At 38.3% G+C, this 17,596-nt stretch overlaps 1 protein-coding gene across 2 annotated transcripts in view; it reads right to left on the reverse strand.

Annotated features, from left to right (window-relative positions):
• ARHGAP6 (Rho GTPase activating protein 6) overlaps nucleotides 1-17,596 on the reverse strand; it is a 306,617-nt gene that overhangs the window by 51,396 nt on the left and 237,625 nt on the right. For both annotated transcript variants that reach the window (XM_059466811.1, XM_059466812.1), the window contains exon 2: nucleotides 6,308-6,467. In XM_059466811.1, coding sequence (XP_059322794.1) covers nucleotides 6,308-6,446 — 139 coding nt within the window. In that variant the 5' untranslated portion in view covers nucleotides 6,447-6,467. The remainder of the gene's footprint in view (nucleotides 1-6,307; nucleotides 6,468-17,596) is intronic.

Below are 17,596 nucleotides of genomic sequence, written 5' to 3' on the forward strand. Positions count from 1 at the left end.
GGGTAAGTACTACATGAAATGTTAAAGACAGATTTGACAGAACACACCCAAGAATGTCTCTGTTACACTGGTGTTTTCTCAAAGGAAAAAGACTGAAATACACCTAATTTTGCAAAGCAGTTTTAGAGCCTCTCAATGTGTATTTTGCTTCCCAACACTGATTCTCTCTACCACATGTCTCAACTTTTGAATGTGGCCAATGGTCAAGATATATGTTTTAGAACCAAAGCTGAGATTTTCAAGTCTGACACTAATACGGACAAAATACCAAATATACTTACATGTACGTCAAGTCAATAGCTATTTCAAGCGTACTCCTAAAGAAACTATATTAGATAGGATTTTTTTTTTTTGGTCTCAGAAGTAATTTTTAAATTCTATGGGACATAATATCAAATATATGTGGTATATATAACATCAAATACATCTCGCAGCAGTCTCTGGATCTGATGTTTCAAAAGCAGTAACCTAAATGTACAACAAAGAGCATCTAAATAAGCAACTGCCCTAATAATGAAAACCCTGGTCATGAGTCTATCTTCTCTAACTTTTCATGATATATGAATATAAGATATATGAACTTTTCATGATATATGGAAACATGGATTGTAATATTTCCTTATTTACCTTAGGAATTTAAGCAAGATCTCTTTCCTTCACTGTGAAGGGAACTGAAAGACTCCTGCCTGTCAGTGCTCCTGCCCAATAAGCTCCACAGCTGAGTATTCCTTCAGTTCCATCCCTGTCCTCATTCCTTTCCTCTTTCTCCACAAAATACACCTATACAAGAGGTAGGTTCTGGAAGTTACACAAATCTTTATTTTAAATGTGCTAAGCTATAAACTTATTTTGTCATATTTACATTACCAGTGGCATTGATTTTCCTGTGAAGCCTACAGCATTTTCTACCTCTTTTCTATGTTCCTACAGCATTTTCTACCTCTTTTCTGTGTTCATACAGCACAATGAAAATGTATGCTGCTTCTCAATCAATCACAGCTCCTAGTTATTTACAAAATACTATTTAGTAAAAAGACAAGATTTTTTTGTTTGTAGTGATTTTTTTAATAAGTAAAACATTTTCCTTTTAAACCTATTAGCTTACCTCTGACAGAATAGCTAAGTTGAATAAATCTTTCCTGATATAAACAGACATGTAAAACATGCCACGTGATACAAGAAAATCTCGGAAATCAATTTGCTGAGCATGGCATAGTCTTTTATAAAAAAAACTGCCTCACAGCAAAAATTAAAAAAAGGAACATCCCTCCCTCTTAAGTTTTGAAGATAATAAATCATTTCCCCTATTACAATGTTAGAGAAATTCTATTCTTGCAAGCTTGAAGTATTTCCATTTTGTTCTTTTCTCAACAGTGGCAATAAAGTGAATTTGAAAGAAAAAATCCCGACAAAAAATTCTGCAAATTTCCTTACTGGGAGGAAAAAAAATGAAAAAGTTTTTTTCTTGTTTTCTTATCTCTCTGCCTGGAAAAACTCATGTCACCTTCACTTTGCTAAATGACTGTGTAGCATAGTTCAAGATTGTGTCTCACAACCTCTACCCTGCAGCAGCTGGGACTTCTCCTAGCTTAAAACATTAATCCAATTTTCTTTCCTTTTTTTTCTTTTTTTTTTTTTTTTTTTTTTTTTTTTTTTTTTTTTTTTTACCCAGACTGAGAGATACTTAGTTTTGTTTTCTTAGAATGAAGAAAGAAATCCTTGGAAAAATACATTTTTCCATGAAATATTTAAATTGGATGCACAGGTGGGAAGTTTCAGTCTGAAAATCAGCAAGTTAAACAGTTTTCATCTCTGACCAGTCTGTCTGACACAGCATAGCCAAGATTTACTAATGTAGCATAAAGGAGGGGAATTTATCTCAACCTCACTTGTCTTAAATATGATCTTCATGAGCTCTACTACATTGAAATAAAATCCATGGACTCATAAGCCCCTGCCAGAGACAGTATTTGTATGAGAAGAATCAGCAGAGGCTGGCATTAAGAGGGGTGGTAAGAAGCCTCTATAATCAGAAGATACCCTGACTCCAGTTGAAAAGCAGCCAGTCCCTGAGCCTCTAACTCCACAATGTATATGCTGCAGTTTATTTAGATGTTTTCCACTGCCACAACAGCTATAATGTATGCAACATGGTCAGTGATTAAAAACAAAGAGCAGTTTGGAGCCCTCACAAAAATGCAAGCCCAGATAAAAATCATAGTCACTCTCAGTGTTAAGGAAAATGAAAAATGAAATATAATGGAGAGTAATGTAAGCAAAAAACAGATTGAAAGAAGCACGCCCTGCCAAAATAAACAAGAATCATAGAATTGTGTAACTCTTAATTCCCTTTTCTATTCAGAGCTTAACTGGAATGGAGGGGCAAATTTTTACCATTTACAAATGAATGCTAAAAATTCAGAAAGCCCAGCCATGTTTCCCTTCATTTCAGAGACAGGGTTGTCTCAGCTCTCAGTCTGTAACCACACACTTACCCAGCCCTGCTTCTTCAATCTCACCTTTACTAAAACAGGTCACACAGGAGAGCAGTGCTCACTCCCTGTGAGCACGGTGTCACATGGCACAAAGCTCACATGCAAAACTATACACCAGCACATGTTCAAGCAGCTTCCTTAAAATTACCTTCCTTAAACAACTGGGACTGCATTTAGGCTTCTAAACCTGCCCTTACATCATCTTCATTACAACTAAACAAATTACCTGAGAACCAGATTTGACAGCAGAATTAAGAATTACTTTCTCTCTCCCAGAACATCACAGAATCAAAGAATCATCAAGGTTTCAAGAGACATTCAAGATCATCCAGCCCAACTGTCAACCCAGCAGCAGCATAATCACCAGTAAACCACATATAACCACAAAATGCTCTCCTTATTGATTCTTGCTCTCCACAAATCCTCCAGCCCCACTGCAAAGCTGAGAAGACAACATCCTGTTAGGAACGGGAAAGAACATAAGAAGCAATTCTCTTGAATAAAGAGAAGACCCAAATATGATCCCTGAGTTTCAAATCCTATTCGAGCCCCTTCACCAGCAGGTTCCCATCATTCCTTCAAAACCAAGGCAGATGCTCTAGGAGCTGAAATAGGGTTGAAGCCCTACTTCTCATTTTGCTCAACTCCTAGTAGTTCCTACCCCTGCTTCCAAACACAGGGTCAGTGAAGTGGGACAGGACTGTTAAGAGAGTCATTATAAACATGAGATATTTAGGAAACTGATCTAATCAAATCAATGGTAAGATCATTCAACAACCTCTCAGCTCAAGAGATACCCTGGAGCCAACAAACAGAAGAAAATGAGCTCCTCTGCTGCTCTGCTCCCAGTTTTACTCTGCAGAAGCCATCTAACTTGAGTTAGCATTTGCTTGTGAAGACCTTCTGTAAAAGGTTTATTTTTCTCACTAATTTTGTGCAAGGACATACACAAAATCGTAATGTCACCAAAAAGTAAGCACACCTGAAGTGAGCCGCATCACCATTTTTTTCTCCTATTTTAAAGAGAAGATTGACTTCCCTGAAATGGGAAAAGACACACTATATTGTAAACATGAACTGCAAAGAAGCATCAGCAGAATGGTACTGTTGTGACATTCAGAATGTCAGCAAATTAAAAATCTTTCACAGAGTAACTGCATTGGTAAAGAAACTGCGTAATGCTTTGCCTGGAAATTACATCCTCTTGCAACTTAACACATTAACCAACACAAGATGAATGATTCTTGGTCTAATTTCTGGTGGCAAATGGGGGAATGACATGAGAGCAAAAAAGGAGTTGATTACAGAATTTGAAAGATAAAGGCAGAAAAGCAAGACAACAAGAAATAAACGTGAAACATCTCATGGTATATGTAAAACTAGTACCTCTTGACCAACTTGAATTCGTTTGAATTACCTACTTTAGCGCAATTGTAGTATATTTTTTACAGTTTGTTTTTAACTTGAGTCTGGTTTTAACTTGATGGCTGTGATGGAATTTTATTTGCATTCTTGCATGCCCAAAGTGCCCAAGCCAGTTTCACATGGATAAAACTTGAAATTCCCAGTTTACACAAGATGTTTGAATGTGATGATTAACTGGATGGATGCCTGTAAACTCTTGTCATACATTTTCATTCCACACATTTAAAAATTATAGGAACATGAAGAGGACTTCAGAGTGTCTCTGCAAAGGGCCTAAACCAATCTGTAATAATTTCAGAATATGGTAGATTTTTATTCTCCTATCAAAATACTAGCACAGATGTAGCATGATGGATTGACAGAGTGATTATTAGATATACCCACTTCAAAATATTATTTATTTCTGTTGTCAAAACTGGTGCCAAGTTTTGAAACAGGATGGACAGCTAAATACAAAATGCACCTTAATTCTAGCTATTACCTTCACTTCCTTCAATAGATGGTATTACAACATTTTGAAATTAATTTGTACTGGCTATTCCTTTGTGATGTATACCTTAAAACACAGAAAATCTAATGATGTGGCCATTCAAAGCAAGCATACAGATGTGCAATTACTTGGCTCTTATTAATAATCTCACTGGTACATCCAAACTGGAGAGCAGAACTGAATAGCCAATTTACTTCTCAGTCAAAATGAGCCAAGAGATGAATGAAATTATGGGGTCAGCACCAGCAATGAAACAGTAGCCTGGAGTTCCTGACTTTTTGAAATGCCTTTTATTTTTAAATGCTTAACAAAAATGTATACTTATTTAGTTTCTATGCTTACAATTACACTTTTCAGATTCAATATATCTAAAATTAATTTCACATTTTATATTTACCCATGTATATATATGCTGTGAAAATAAAAACAGTTCTTGTGTGTGATTCAAATCTGAAAGACTCCTCAAGTATTTGGCCTTTTATGGCCAGATAGGTGGTAGATACCCAATCCCTGAAAACATTCAAAGCCAGGTTGGATGGGACTCTGAGCAACATCTAGTTCAAGATGTCCCTGCTTATTGCAGGGGGTTGGCCTAGATGACCTTTAAGGTCCCTTCCACACTAAGCTATTCTGTGAACGTGTATACTCAATTGTCTTGGATGATATTACCACATATGTAGGACCTCCATATATGTATTTTCATTTCTCTCTGGAACAGCCATTGGCAGTTCAGACTGTCAGAAATTATTGGAATGCTCTTACTGTTCCAGTTCCTCCTAGGAATATCTGATAAAATTGTTTTCCTGTTGATCAAACTTGTTTTTGAGGGAGCAGGGAAGCTGGTGAGGCTTGAAGAAATTGATAAAATCCATCTCACTACAAACTGATGCCTTTCTATATGCATGAAGTTGGACTCTGTTGGTTTTGGCAGGAGTTTTCTGCAAATACTAAAAAGCTGATGAATACAAAAGCCTGTCTCTTTGACATTTGTTTCCTACGTCACTATTTTCACAGACTGGACAAATTTTTTCTGCTTAACTTAGATCCATTAAAGAATTGCTCCTGTGGCATCACTGTGTATATGCTACCACACAGCACCTCTGGTCAAAAGTGAGAATTCAGTGATCCCTTGTTATTCCTTATGTAAGTACACAACTGCAAAGAAACCACAGGAAAGCCAGATTTGCAGATGATTGCACAACAGCTATCTCTGCTATGATTGATCTGCAGCCTACAGGAAACAACAGAAACTTTCTCATTAGTGAGGTTTAGATCTCTTCCATGGTAACCTAAGCACAGGTCCACCACATGCACATATCCTGCATCAGGATTCCGACAGCTGAGCTTCTCCTTTTCATCTCCTGTTTCCTAGAAGTTTGATGTTTTATGCTGAAAATTATCTTGTTTTCTAGGAAATAGGCAACACTGTCTTCAGGAAAACTTGGGTAGGACTCATATTATTTGACATAAATGTCTTCACTATCTGAACTAGTGACAGCTGGCTTCCTTCACAGACAATGTTACACAGAGTGAAAAATACCACTTGTATGGTAAGATCTACCTGACCTACATAGACATTTAATTCTGGATATCAGGAAATGTCAGAAAAGCATTTTTCTCTCAACTGAGTATCAAGACATCCCAGCATGAATGGGTCTGATTTAAATTATCCACCCTGTAGATATCTGCCCTTGATCAGGTGATCCCACCCCTAGGTGGCCCAAATTGGACACAGCAGACAAACAACTCTACTCATCATTTTTACGTAATAACTGTGGTTAAGCAAAACTGAAATGGAAGACAGTATCTGTGGAATAAAAAACCCCCAGTGTTTACTGCTGTGATATGAAATCAGTGGCTTAACAATCTAAACAGAGACAGCTTATCGAGCCCTTACCTTTGGGGATAGTAATCTGACAGCCCAGGTCACAGTCCTGCTGCAACTGATAAAAAGCCACTTCCTGCAGCCGAGCACGCTCCAGCTCCGAGAGGCTCTGAACGGGAACTGACTTCAGCCGCACGCTGCGCCCTGACATGCTGTTCCAAGTGAAATCACCCTACAGGAAATCAAATGGAAAAATATGAAGCATCATATGGTATGCACAGTTTAATAAACAGAACCATCTCTTTTACTGCTAGAAAAAACAACACAGGTTCTTCTCAACAAAAGGCCATTTTCTCGGACATCGCTAACTTTTCAAATTCCCCAGAGCAGCATTCCTTAAAAGGGATACAGACATGCAAAACAAGAAGTCAATTCTGTCTGAAGCCATTTAATCAAGTATTGTTGAAAAACATTAGGATTCCAATAACAAAAAGCACAAATCAGGGAAGGGGGGGAAAAGCACCCTTGTCTGCTTTTCCCAGTTTACTTTCTCTGTACAGCACTTGATGTTACTTAATTATCTTCCTGCACCATCAGTCAGAGCAGCAGATCTCCATGGACAATATCCATCTTAACTCCCACATCTTGCTCATCCTACTCCAGCAGACTTGGAGAATGCACTGGCAGAGCCCCTTTTCCAACACATCTCATCTCCTCCTTACAACAAGACTGTGTTTAGAATATGAACGACTAAAGGACAAGACATTCCATGTTTTTGAACAGCTGCAATAACAACCTATTTATTCACATTTATAGAGAAAAACAGCATGAGATATGCTACATCTCTGGAAGGTACCAATTATGCTTGGAAAGCAAACTGAAAGCTTTAGCTGTTGTATATCCCACCTGTGAGAACCTATACAAAAACAACTATTCCAAAATACTCCGAGTATTCAGCTTGGATCAGAGAAGTAATCATCACTCAAAGAGAAGAGTGAGCACAAACACAACCTTAAAGCCTGACAATTAAAGTAAAACTTCCAGAATTCATCTCAAAGAGCACAGATTAGTACAGGGAGAGAAAGAATTTGTTTTTCATTCTAACCATGTTAAAAAATAAACATCAGTCTTGTCAGTAAGTATAACCTGATGCAGCTGCTGATAATGAAAAAACTCTGTTGCACACCAGCTGGGTGGTAAGAAACCCACCAACCTGCCTTTTATCATAGCATGGCAGACTTACAATTAATAGACTTCACTCTCATTTTCAGTTTAAATTTCAACATCTTTACCTTCACTGCATACTAATTTTTTTTCACTGTAAACTTATGATTCATCTGTTCTGCACATCCATCTGCAGTCAAAGGATGTCTACTGACTTTAAAAATTATTGGTGGAAGCGCCTTAATATAAAAATCAGTAAAATTAGACTTTACTTAGCAGTTATGCATCCTGATGTATGCAAACATCTTTTTGCACATTTCCATATATTTTGCCCATATATGTGCATGTACATTTATATACACACGTACAACCTGCACATACATTTGTATTTAAACACATATGCACACCTATGACTGAGTGCATCCACATAGAAGCATGAGACAAAAACCATTAACAAATGTGCAGCACCATTTAGCAATGCTTTAATCCTTTAGATTAAAGGAATTACACAGTTAACACCCTTTCTTGTGATTCACAAAACATGTTTGAGTTTAGCAAAGAATTTTTTTTTTTTTTTGCCAGAGTAGTTTTAGTAAGTCATTAAGCAATCATAAGAGATAAAGGCATTACCTCAATGTCAGCAACTGGACCTCTACATCTTAATGCATGTACTATGATCAATGCCTTTATAGTATTTATATGCACATGAGTTACATATGCAAAACTTCTGTGTTACCCCAGTATTTAACTACTGTAATTTGTTACTTCATTTTTTTTTCCTCTTCACCTTCTTACTCTTCTGGTGCCTTACTGTTGACTAACCAGATTTAGTAACCTTAGACTAAAGGTTTGCACAGTGTTACAAGCCAAGCTGTGTAGCTTAACTCAAGCAAAACCAAACCAGCAAGAGTCACATAAACCTTATTTGAAAAACTGCAAGTAAACATTTACATTTTTTAAAAAGCTGTTGTCATTTATAGATAAAAGTGATCCAAAACCAGACAATGTATACAACAAAACTAATTCCTTTCCAACCCTGATAATGCAAAAGAAACTTTACAAGCACAGAAGAATGCCATTTAATCCTCGTGAACAGACAATATAGAAAGTATTCTAGAGTCAAAATGGTACAGACAGAGAAATATAGGTTTTTATGATAGAGTTTAGGGGTATTTTATCTTAAGTTATTTCTCCATCATGAGTATTTTCATAAACAAAAATATCACTGGTATGTCTACCATAAAAAATTTGAAATCCTAACCTTAATATTAAAACAGAAAAAGGAAGCAAAAATGACACCCTGAAGAGAGTATTAAGGTAACAGAATACATGTCCTGTTTCCTGCAGACCACAAAAACCAAGTGCAGCATGGGACTTCTAAGAATTACCACAAATTAGGCAAAAGTTCCTTAACTGAATTCTGCATGAATTATTTCTCTTTTTCAGGAATGAAATACAATTATGAAAAATAATTTATAATGACATGAAAAACCAATTACAATACAATTACAATAAATGAAAAAAAACCCAGGTTTTTATTCTGCCAGTTTGCAAAGCCCCCAGATGTTCTTGGTGCTCACTGTCTAGCTAAAACCAGTTATTTGCAACATCAACAGGTTGATGAGATTAAAGAGTGTGCAATCACTCTGCCCAATTGCTGTGCACTAAAGAAGACATACCTTTTCAACACTTGATGGGTTTGATAAAATCTCTGCTAGGTCACATTAACATAGGATTTTATTATGCTAATGGAACACATGACTAATAAACTAAAATATGTTTGGAAAATCACGTGGTAAGTAGGGCCAATGAAATCTCCTAATCTTAAACAGTTCAAGAAATGTTTCCTTGAAAAATTCTGTTTCATTTTGCAAATATATATCACTTCTATATCACTGTCTTCTATGAGTCAAAACACAGTATTTGAGAATTTAATCTATTCAAATACTCTGATGCTTTACAAAACACAAGGTAAATTAAAGACCTCATTTTCCTCCCAAAACACTGCACAGTTATACAAACAGCCTGTAAATATTGCAAAATCATCCAGGCTTGGGAGAGGTCCAGAAAAGTCAAGCTCCCTTGAAGAATGGGTGCTGGTGTAATTACATCTGCCTAAAGCTACTCAGCACTCTGTGGGGCAACCAAAGGAGGACGAGGGCAGCACAGACATGAAGAATATTTTCTGTTTCTCTCTCCATATGAGAAGAAACACTTCACCTGCCTAATTCAACATCAGCCTGCCCTAGCTGGAAGCTTAAAAGGAGCAGAAGACCTTTAAGCAACAAGTCAGAATGATGTGTTTGTTTTTGAAGTTCATGCTTGTATGTGTTCAGACGTAGTACACAGGTTGCTCTCTATTATTTAGATTATAGGATGTAAGTCTGAATATGCTCTACAAATAATTCCATCACCAAGAAGAAAAAGGCAACACACAAACAGAAGAGTGCAAATAGAAATACTGTTCTGGGATAAAGTGATCAGCCTGACAGGACAAACTGCTAACTGCACAGCTGCCTTCATCAAAGAATTTTATGAAACCATAATCTAGACTAAAAGCCTTCTCTGTTTTTTTCCATCAACCAGTCACGCATTTTTCCTCTCAATTCCACAACTTCAGTTGTATTTTCTCTCTGGCAGGCCCATTAACATCTAACATCTTTCCTCAGCTCAACCAAGCACTTCACTTACCAGGCAACTACCTAAAACACCAGAGCAGATGACTCAGCAAAGAAGATTGCTGGAAAACTGCACCTTTTGCCTGTGAAGAATCTGAATCTGTCCATTTTCCCTGTACTTCTTGTCCACAATCTTAAGCACAATCATAAGCACATTTTTAATAAGACACAGACTGCAGCTGTTCTGATGTTCTTTCAAGCATTTTTCTAATAGGTTGGATGTTTGGTAACTCCAAAATAAACATTAAGTGGTACATCCTGACTTAAGTAACACCATGCACTTAAATTACTCCTAAGCATGTCTAAGCTATTCTTGTGTGCCTGACCTCTTTCTCCCAAGCCTCCAACAGAAAATCTTGCAGATGTCTTTCAGAAAAGCCTCACTCTTCCGTCTTTGGTACAATACAGAAACTGGCTGACAACTGCATAGAATGCTGAATGTAGATGCAAATCTATAGTCAGTGATCAACCTTGATTTCTGTGGAGTTTCAAGCCTTAGTGAGTTAGGTGGATGGGAAATAAGGTTGGGAAATAAGAAGCTTCACACATCACAGTTTCATAAAAAAGAATTTAATACAAGAGTATTAAATTAATTAATGGAGAGTGCAATTTTCATCTTTTGCCTTATTGCTATTATTAATGACTTTGGTCTGGACTGATTTAGGTGAACACCATTATCAGATTAGCTGTCTACTTTTCACTAGTCTTTACCTGAAATCCATTTGAAACCACTGGGATCAAAACCAATTATGTCTACTTTTTTCTATCCTAGCAACTTTTAGCTATGTGCTTGTATTAGATGGGTGTCTACTATAAAAGAACTCAGTGGTTTTACACAAAAACATTATATTGCAAATAATTTGGCAAATATAGTATTAGTGTCTTAATTCTGTTTGTTTAATTACTCCTTTAAGCTTCATGAAATCATATATCACTGCCACTTTACAACCTTTTGCTTCCCCTGGTCATTTATTTCAATTCTTTCTATAATTATTTCCAGACTCCTCAGGCATAAACTCTCACAATTTGTCTACTGGTACAGGTAATGTCTCTTCATTTCCCTGGTGTTGCTATTAGTAAGAACAAAAACCAGTTCTAAAGTAAAAGTCAGTCACTTCAGTACAGCTACATACTCTGTCCTATTGAATCAACACTATACAGAATAGTGTTCCTGGACAGGATGAAAATGAAGGAGAAGGGGGAAAACTAATTTAAGCAGCCTTTTAAGCATTACATGCAGTTAAGAACTGCATGGAAAGTCCTCTACTAGTGCTATCTCAGATAACCACCTGCAAATTAATGAAGAGTTAAGAAGCAGTAGATGGTACAAATGTGCTACAACCTGACTCTCTCTGCCACCCTCATTTCAGATGCTCTCCCATAGCATCCACAGCTCAGTGCATGACAGGCAGGACCCTGGTTTCCAGCAGGCATTACAAACAATTGCAACCCAAGATGCTCTCAGATCACACAGATGCTCCCAAGTGTCTGCTACTACTGCAAAAGAATTCCCTCAGATGAATGAAATGCCACCTCAATACTATACAAAGAAGCACAAGACTTGCTGTGTGACATCAAAGCATTCAGAGGAAGAGATCCAAACATGGATGTACAAAGTATGGGGCCCCAACAATTAATCTTCACTAAGAAAGACTGACTTCACTAAGGTTGTTATCTAGGGTGACATCCTGTTCCCCTTGACGTCAGTGGCAAAATTATTAATACAATGTCTCCTCTAGGAAGAGAGTAAGTACAGTCCAGATGATTCTGTGGTAGTTCGAAGCCTTGCACTAAAGTTGCCTCATTACACACTATATTGTATTTAAGTGTAGATTTGCCACAAAGATCACATTTTACAAAACACTGGTTGAGATATCAAAACTACTTCATGGCAATTAATACAACCAGTGCATTGCCACAGACAGACACTTCCTCAATTCCTGTCTCATTCCCAAGGCTGGAAATCCACGTATTCAGGATCAGTACTGCAAGGGAACTCCTGTGGGAACACTGGAAACCTGGCATTCCACTCAGAGGAGACAGAACTCACACCCACAACAGAAACACTTTATCTAGCAAGAAGGCATGAACCCGTGTCCAGGTAAAGATATCCATTTCAGACTGCTAATTACAGTGGTGATTTCCAGTTATCAGAGTAAAAACTAACTTTAGTCTAAGGATAAACAGAGAGCAGAACAATGAGCATGCTTTCACAGCAGTATTAAAATTGTTGAAATAAAGGGGAAAATATTTCCGGATCAACCTTTCCAAGTTTTCTAAATGCCTCAGGATACTATTTCATGTTTAGAGTATTTAAAAGGCATTCTCTTACAAAAACCTGATGTGTAATGGAGATGTATTTAATTCCTTTTCTGACATTAATAAACCTGAATGATGTACAAAGATATTGCCCAGCAAAATATTCATCCCTAACATATGGACTCTATACTGAACTTTTTCAACTGATCCAAAAACCAACCTACAGAAGTCAGAAAGCTGCCCTAAAATGCATCAAAATATATGGTCAGTGTTTTTGGATGTCTTACTTCAGCAGATATGAATATTTCTTAAGGGATTTATGAGGAAGAAACACAATTAAACTAGACATGGCCAAATACCTTTCTGGAGGTTTCAAAATAGAGACAACACACCTTAAAAAGCCCAAATCCAACTTCAGAATTACAGATGAAATTTTGTTGGTCTTCACATAAGCAGCTTTTTGAGTGTTTTCATGTGTAACAGAGAATTAAGATTTAAGAATTAAGCCATACTGCAATACTCTGAATTTTGCTGAAGGTTAAGGGTACAAGCAGTGCTGTCACAACTATGACTGCATGAAGCAGCAAGCTGAAAAACTGCAGTAGTTAAACCATCTGAGAGCACAGCAGTGAGCTACAAAAGTTTCATCAATCTCAACACAAAAGATTTGGGATAGTCTAGTTTCACTAAGAGAAGAATTATTTTCCCTTCTATTGGTTTATTTAGTGTACATTTTGAGAGGCTGGTGCCTCTCAAGTTTAACACTTTTCAAAGTGTTAAACTCCTGCTTCATATGGAATAGCAAAAACTCTGCAAGCTAATGGCAGTTGAACCAAAACCCAATACAATAGCTGCAGAAATATTATTTTTAGTTGCAAAGATTACCTAAAAAGACTCCACACCAGTTCCTATGACCAACACAAACGTGACCCCAACAGCCCTCAGTGTTCAGCTGCCTGTGAAGGTGAATGGAGAACCACAGCCATGCTACACTGAAGATTGGCATCTACTCTGAGTTTTCCTGTGCCACAGGTTATGGAAAAGGGGGACTCTGTCCTGAGGACAACTCTTGCTCATTACTGCAGGTTACAGTAATCCATTCATTCCCTGAGTGCCATCTATAAAAGCTATGTCCTTACTAAAGGAAAGCTTCCAATGAGATTCTGATTATTGAAATAGTGCTCCTTCTCCTACGCCTAAGAAAATTAATGTTAAGCAAACAAAATAGTAAGACAAACTATATGTGAATTGTATTTAAACAATCTGAATGAAAAAAAAAAAATTATGTCCTATTTGGATATATGATCCTGTAGTACAAAATATTCCAGTGAAACAATGAGGATCTCTGCTTGCACAGCACAAAATTAATCATTTCTGCACACAATTAGAGGTATCAATGTGACCACAGCCAATGTTTTGAACAGTTAGGAGTGGCATCTATTTGTATTATGGTCTACATAAAAGAAAAAATGGCAACATTTTAGAAGAAAGGGAATTACCTACTATTTAAAAGAGAGAATGCATGTGAAAGAGTACACATTGTAATTTCCAAGCCTGCAAAAATTGCATCTGCCAAAGTATTGTACACAAAGCTAAAAATATGTATTTGAGTACTTTAGTTTACTTCCTGGATTTTGTGCTTTTAAGACTCATGCAGATTACATGATCTAACAAGGATACTGTCACAATCTCATAATGAAAGTTAAAATCAAATAATTCTACAAGAACTAAGATCTGACTAACAGTATAGTCTTTAATTCAATACAGAACTCTATTCTTACTGTTTCAAGTGGTTCATACCAGTCTTTTCTATAAACTTGTACAACTGACAGAAAGAAAAATGAGGTCTGTTCCACACAGGAAAACAGTCATCTGACTACCTAAATACCAGATCTGGCTGAAAAACAATTCTAGGGTGTTATTTTCTTCTTTTGGGGGGAGAGTGGGGCTGTGTGTGATTTACTTGATAGGTACAAAATGCAAGACATCTCTAAATATCGACATTTGGAGAGTAAAGTCACAGCTCTCAGTTACACAGCTAAAATACAAAGGACTTGGGAAGAAGTCTGGGAAGTAGTGACCTGACCAGGAACAAGAGTTTGAACCAGGCTTTCACACATAATGAAGCATTTAGGTTGGAAAATACCTCTGAGCTCATCACATCCAACCTTTGACTGGACACCATCATGCAAACTAAACCACAAGCACTGTGTGCCACACTGTGTGTCATTTATTTAATAACTCCAGGGACAGCAACTCCACCACCTGCCCGGGCAGCACATTTCAATGCTTAACAACCCTTTCAGTGAAGAAATTACTCAGGATGTCCAACCTGAACCTGCCAAGGTGCAAATTGAGGCTATGTCCTCTCCTATTGCTGATTGCAGAGAGCAGTAAGATCCCCCGGACCTTCTTTCTCCAGGCTAAACAATCCCACCTCCCTCAACCACCCCTGAAAGGACCTGTGCTCCAGGCCCTTCCTCAGCTCCACTGCTCTCCTCTGGACATACTCCAGCACCTCAGTGTCTTTCTTGTGGTGAGGAGTCCAGAACTGGACACAGGGTATGGGGTGTGAGCTCGCCAGTGCCCAGGACAGGGGAAGAATCGCTTCCCTTGACCTACTGGCCACACAATTTCTAGTACAGGCCAGGATGCCATTGTTCTTCTTGGCCCCTGGACACTGCTGGCTCATGTTCAGCCACTGTCAGCCAGCACCCTCAGGTCCTTTTCCACTGGGCCATTTTCCAGCCACTCTTGCCCCAGACTGGAGAGATGCCTGGGGTTATTGTGGCCAAAGTGCAGGACCCAGCACATGGTCCTATTGAACCTCATGTTGCTGGGCATGGCCCATGGATCCAAGTTTACCCCATCCCAGACAACTGCCCTACTCAGGAAGCCACTGTCTACTCCAACATCTCCATCCCTACTATGCTGAACCTCAGTAGAGATTGCCAGAGCCATCTGCAAACTCATTACATAAATGGCTCCTCTCAGAGCTGACTTGGACCCCTCTAACAGTGACCACCCAACAACTCTGTACCGTGACCATGTGTGCTTCCTCATGCCCATTCTCTTTTTCATAAACTGATTGAGATAAATGCTGAAAAAAGGTTGTAGGAGCCATTTTCTTATTTAAGGAAGTTTTCTTTTGAGTCATGAATTTATATCACCAGACAGCAGTGCTGCAGTGTAAGCAACACAGGAGTTCTGCAAGGCAGGGACAAGTGCATTTCAAACATGCAACAAGTAAAAAATTAGCTTTTAGAGAACAGGAGTTTTCACTTCTTTCACTACATAATCACTCTACACTTCAGTTTTACCACTCTCCCACTATGTTCACACACTACCATTGCTACCCTGTGCTACACACTGATATCATGCAGCCCAGGACAAGTCTGCACCAGTGAGTGAGTTACAGTGCTCTGCCAATCTACTCCAGTTTATTGGGACTGCATTTCTTCCTTTGTTTGTTGGGGTTTTTGTAAGATCTGGGATATCAAATTCCACCCACACCAGCAGCTGTTTTGCTGATTCTCTTTCCCAAAGACCCCACAAAGATAATTCTCTATGGAAAAGAAAAGACACAAACTCTAAATTACAAGGAAAAATACTGTGAGTACAAAGAGGTGGCTTTGCACTCCTTAGTATTATGAACACTTTTCATCCATGCAATTACTTTTCCTCTTCTTTCTATGCAATGAAGCACAATGTGATCTCTTTCTGCAAAGCACAGCACAAGACATTACATTAGCTTAATGAAAAGCACTATTCTGGCATTTCTTATAAAAAATTTATTGTTTGCACACATGACTGCTGATTTGCCATTAAGTTTAACACCAGAGTTTAAATATTTTTTAAGAAACCACTTCAACTATACTGGAACTATTCAAACAGCTCTGAATGGATATACAGCTATAGCTCAGAATGATGGATCTTTGCATGTACCTGGAAAGATCACTAAAAAGCACCTTAAAGCTCACCATTGTTAACATGGTAGCTTGTTAAAAACGTGACTTCTAAAGTAAGAAACATAAAACGGATCCACACGAATAAAAACTGCTACAACATCAATTTTCAGGAAAAAAGGTATATTTTCTAAACTGCCCCTCCAACCTGAAGGACCCCAAATTCGAACAGACATTCCACCACTTCTTTCTTTGTTTTAAAACAGCACATTTACTTTGGACAGAAGAGGGGAAAAATAGCCATAAAGTTCCCACTGTTATGAAAAACAGAAACAATTGCTAGAGTTACAAAGCTCCTCACAGACCCAGCCAGATGATGAACAGCTCTGGGTCTCTACTTTCTTGTATGCAGTTAACTCAAACTTAAAAATGCAACAGTAACACAGTCGTGGCCATAAAACCTATGCATACAGATACTGTTATTTGCCAAAATGAACCTGCTTTGAAGCAAGCTGAGAGGCTGGCCCAAGGAAAAGCTCAGTCACACAGACAAGTTGTGACTGGGTTCCCTGCTTCTTACTCCAGAGATGTGCTGAGCTAGTGCAAGGAGCTATGAGGAAGGGGCAGATCTCCTCCCAAAAATCCTTCAACCTGGGGATGTGGAAACTCAGAACTATCTGCAACTGCCCCAACTCTCCCTCTATCAGGAGTAGCAAAGAGTGCTGGACACAGCTGCCGTAGCACCTTAGAACACAGCAAGGAGCTCCCAGCAGCTTCTGCCTGACCTTCTTGCACAGAGCTTTTTAAAACACCTTTGAAAACTTACTCAGGCAGGCCAGATAAATTTGTAACATAATTTGACAACAGCAACACAGAGACTGAGCATTTCACACAGTCTGCTAGGGAAAAAAAAAATCCTTGATAAAGGCACTGCTTCATAAATAATGTCTGTCATGTTCACAGTCCCCATACAGAATGCTGTCATCTATAGTGCGTGGGCAGAGAGTGTAGGAATTTGTGAGAAACAAACAGTGAATCACCAATTATTCTGATGGCAGCTCTGCCCTGTGTGGCTTTTCACCAAGTCATTCTTCAGAGAGACGACTTTGTTTGTTGGCTGGCACGACCGAGTGCTTCATCGGATTGCACACAGAACCACAGGCTGGAGTTCACAGCAATGGCAAGGCAGATTATGTAGTGCAGCTTTCTGGGTTTTTTTTTTCCCTCCAAATATCTACCCAGATGCTTTGTCCACATCTAAATCAGCAGGCTGAAGAGCTGCCCACCAGACAGGGTATGAGAGCCCCAGCTCAGAAACTCACAAGTCCCTCTTGGATTGACAACTGGGCCATTAG

Source organism: Ammospiza nelsoni, chromosome 2, assembly GCF_027579445.1.
Source record: "Ammospiza nelsoni isolate bAmmNel1 chromosome 2, bAmmNel1.pri, whole genome shotgun sequence".
Taxonomy (NCBI): Eukaryota; Metazoa; Chordata; class Aves; order Passeriformes; family Passerellidae; genus Ammospiza; species Ammospiza nelsoni.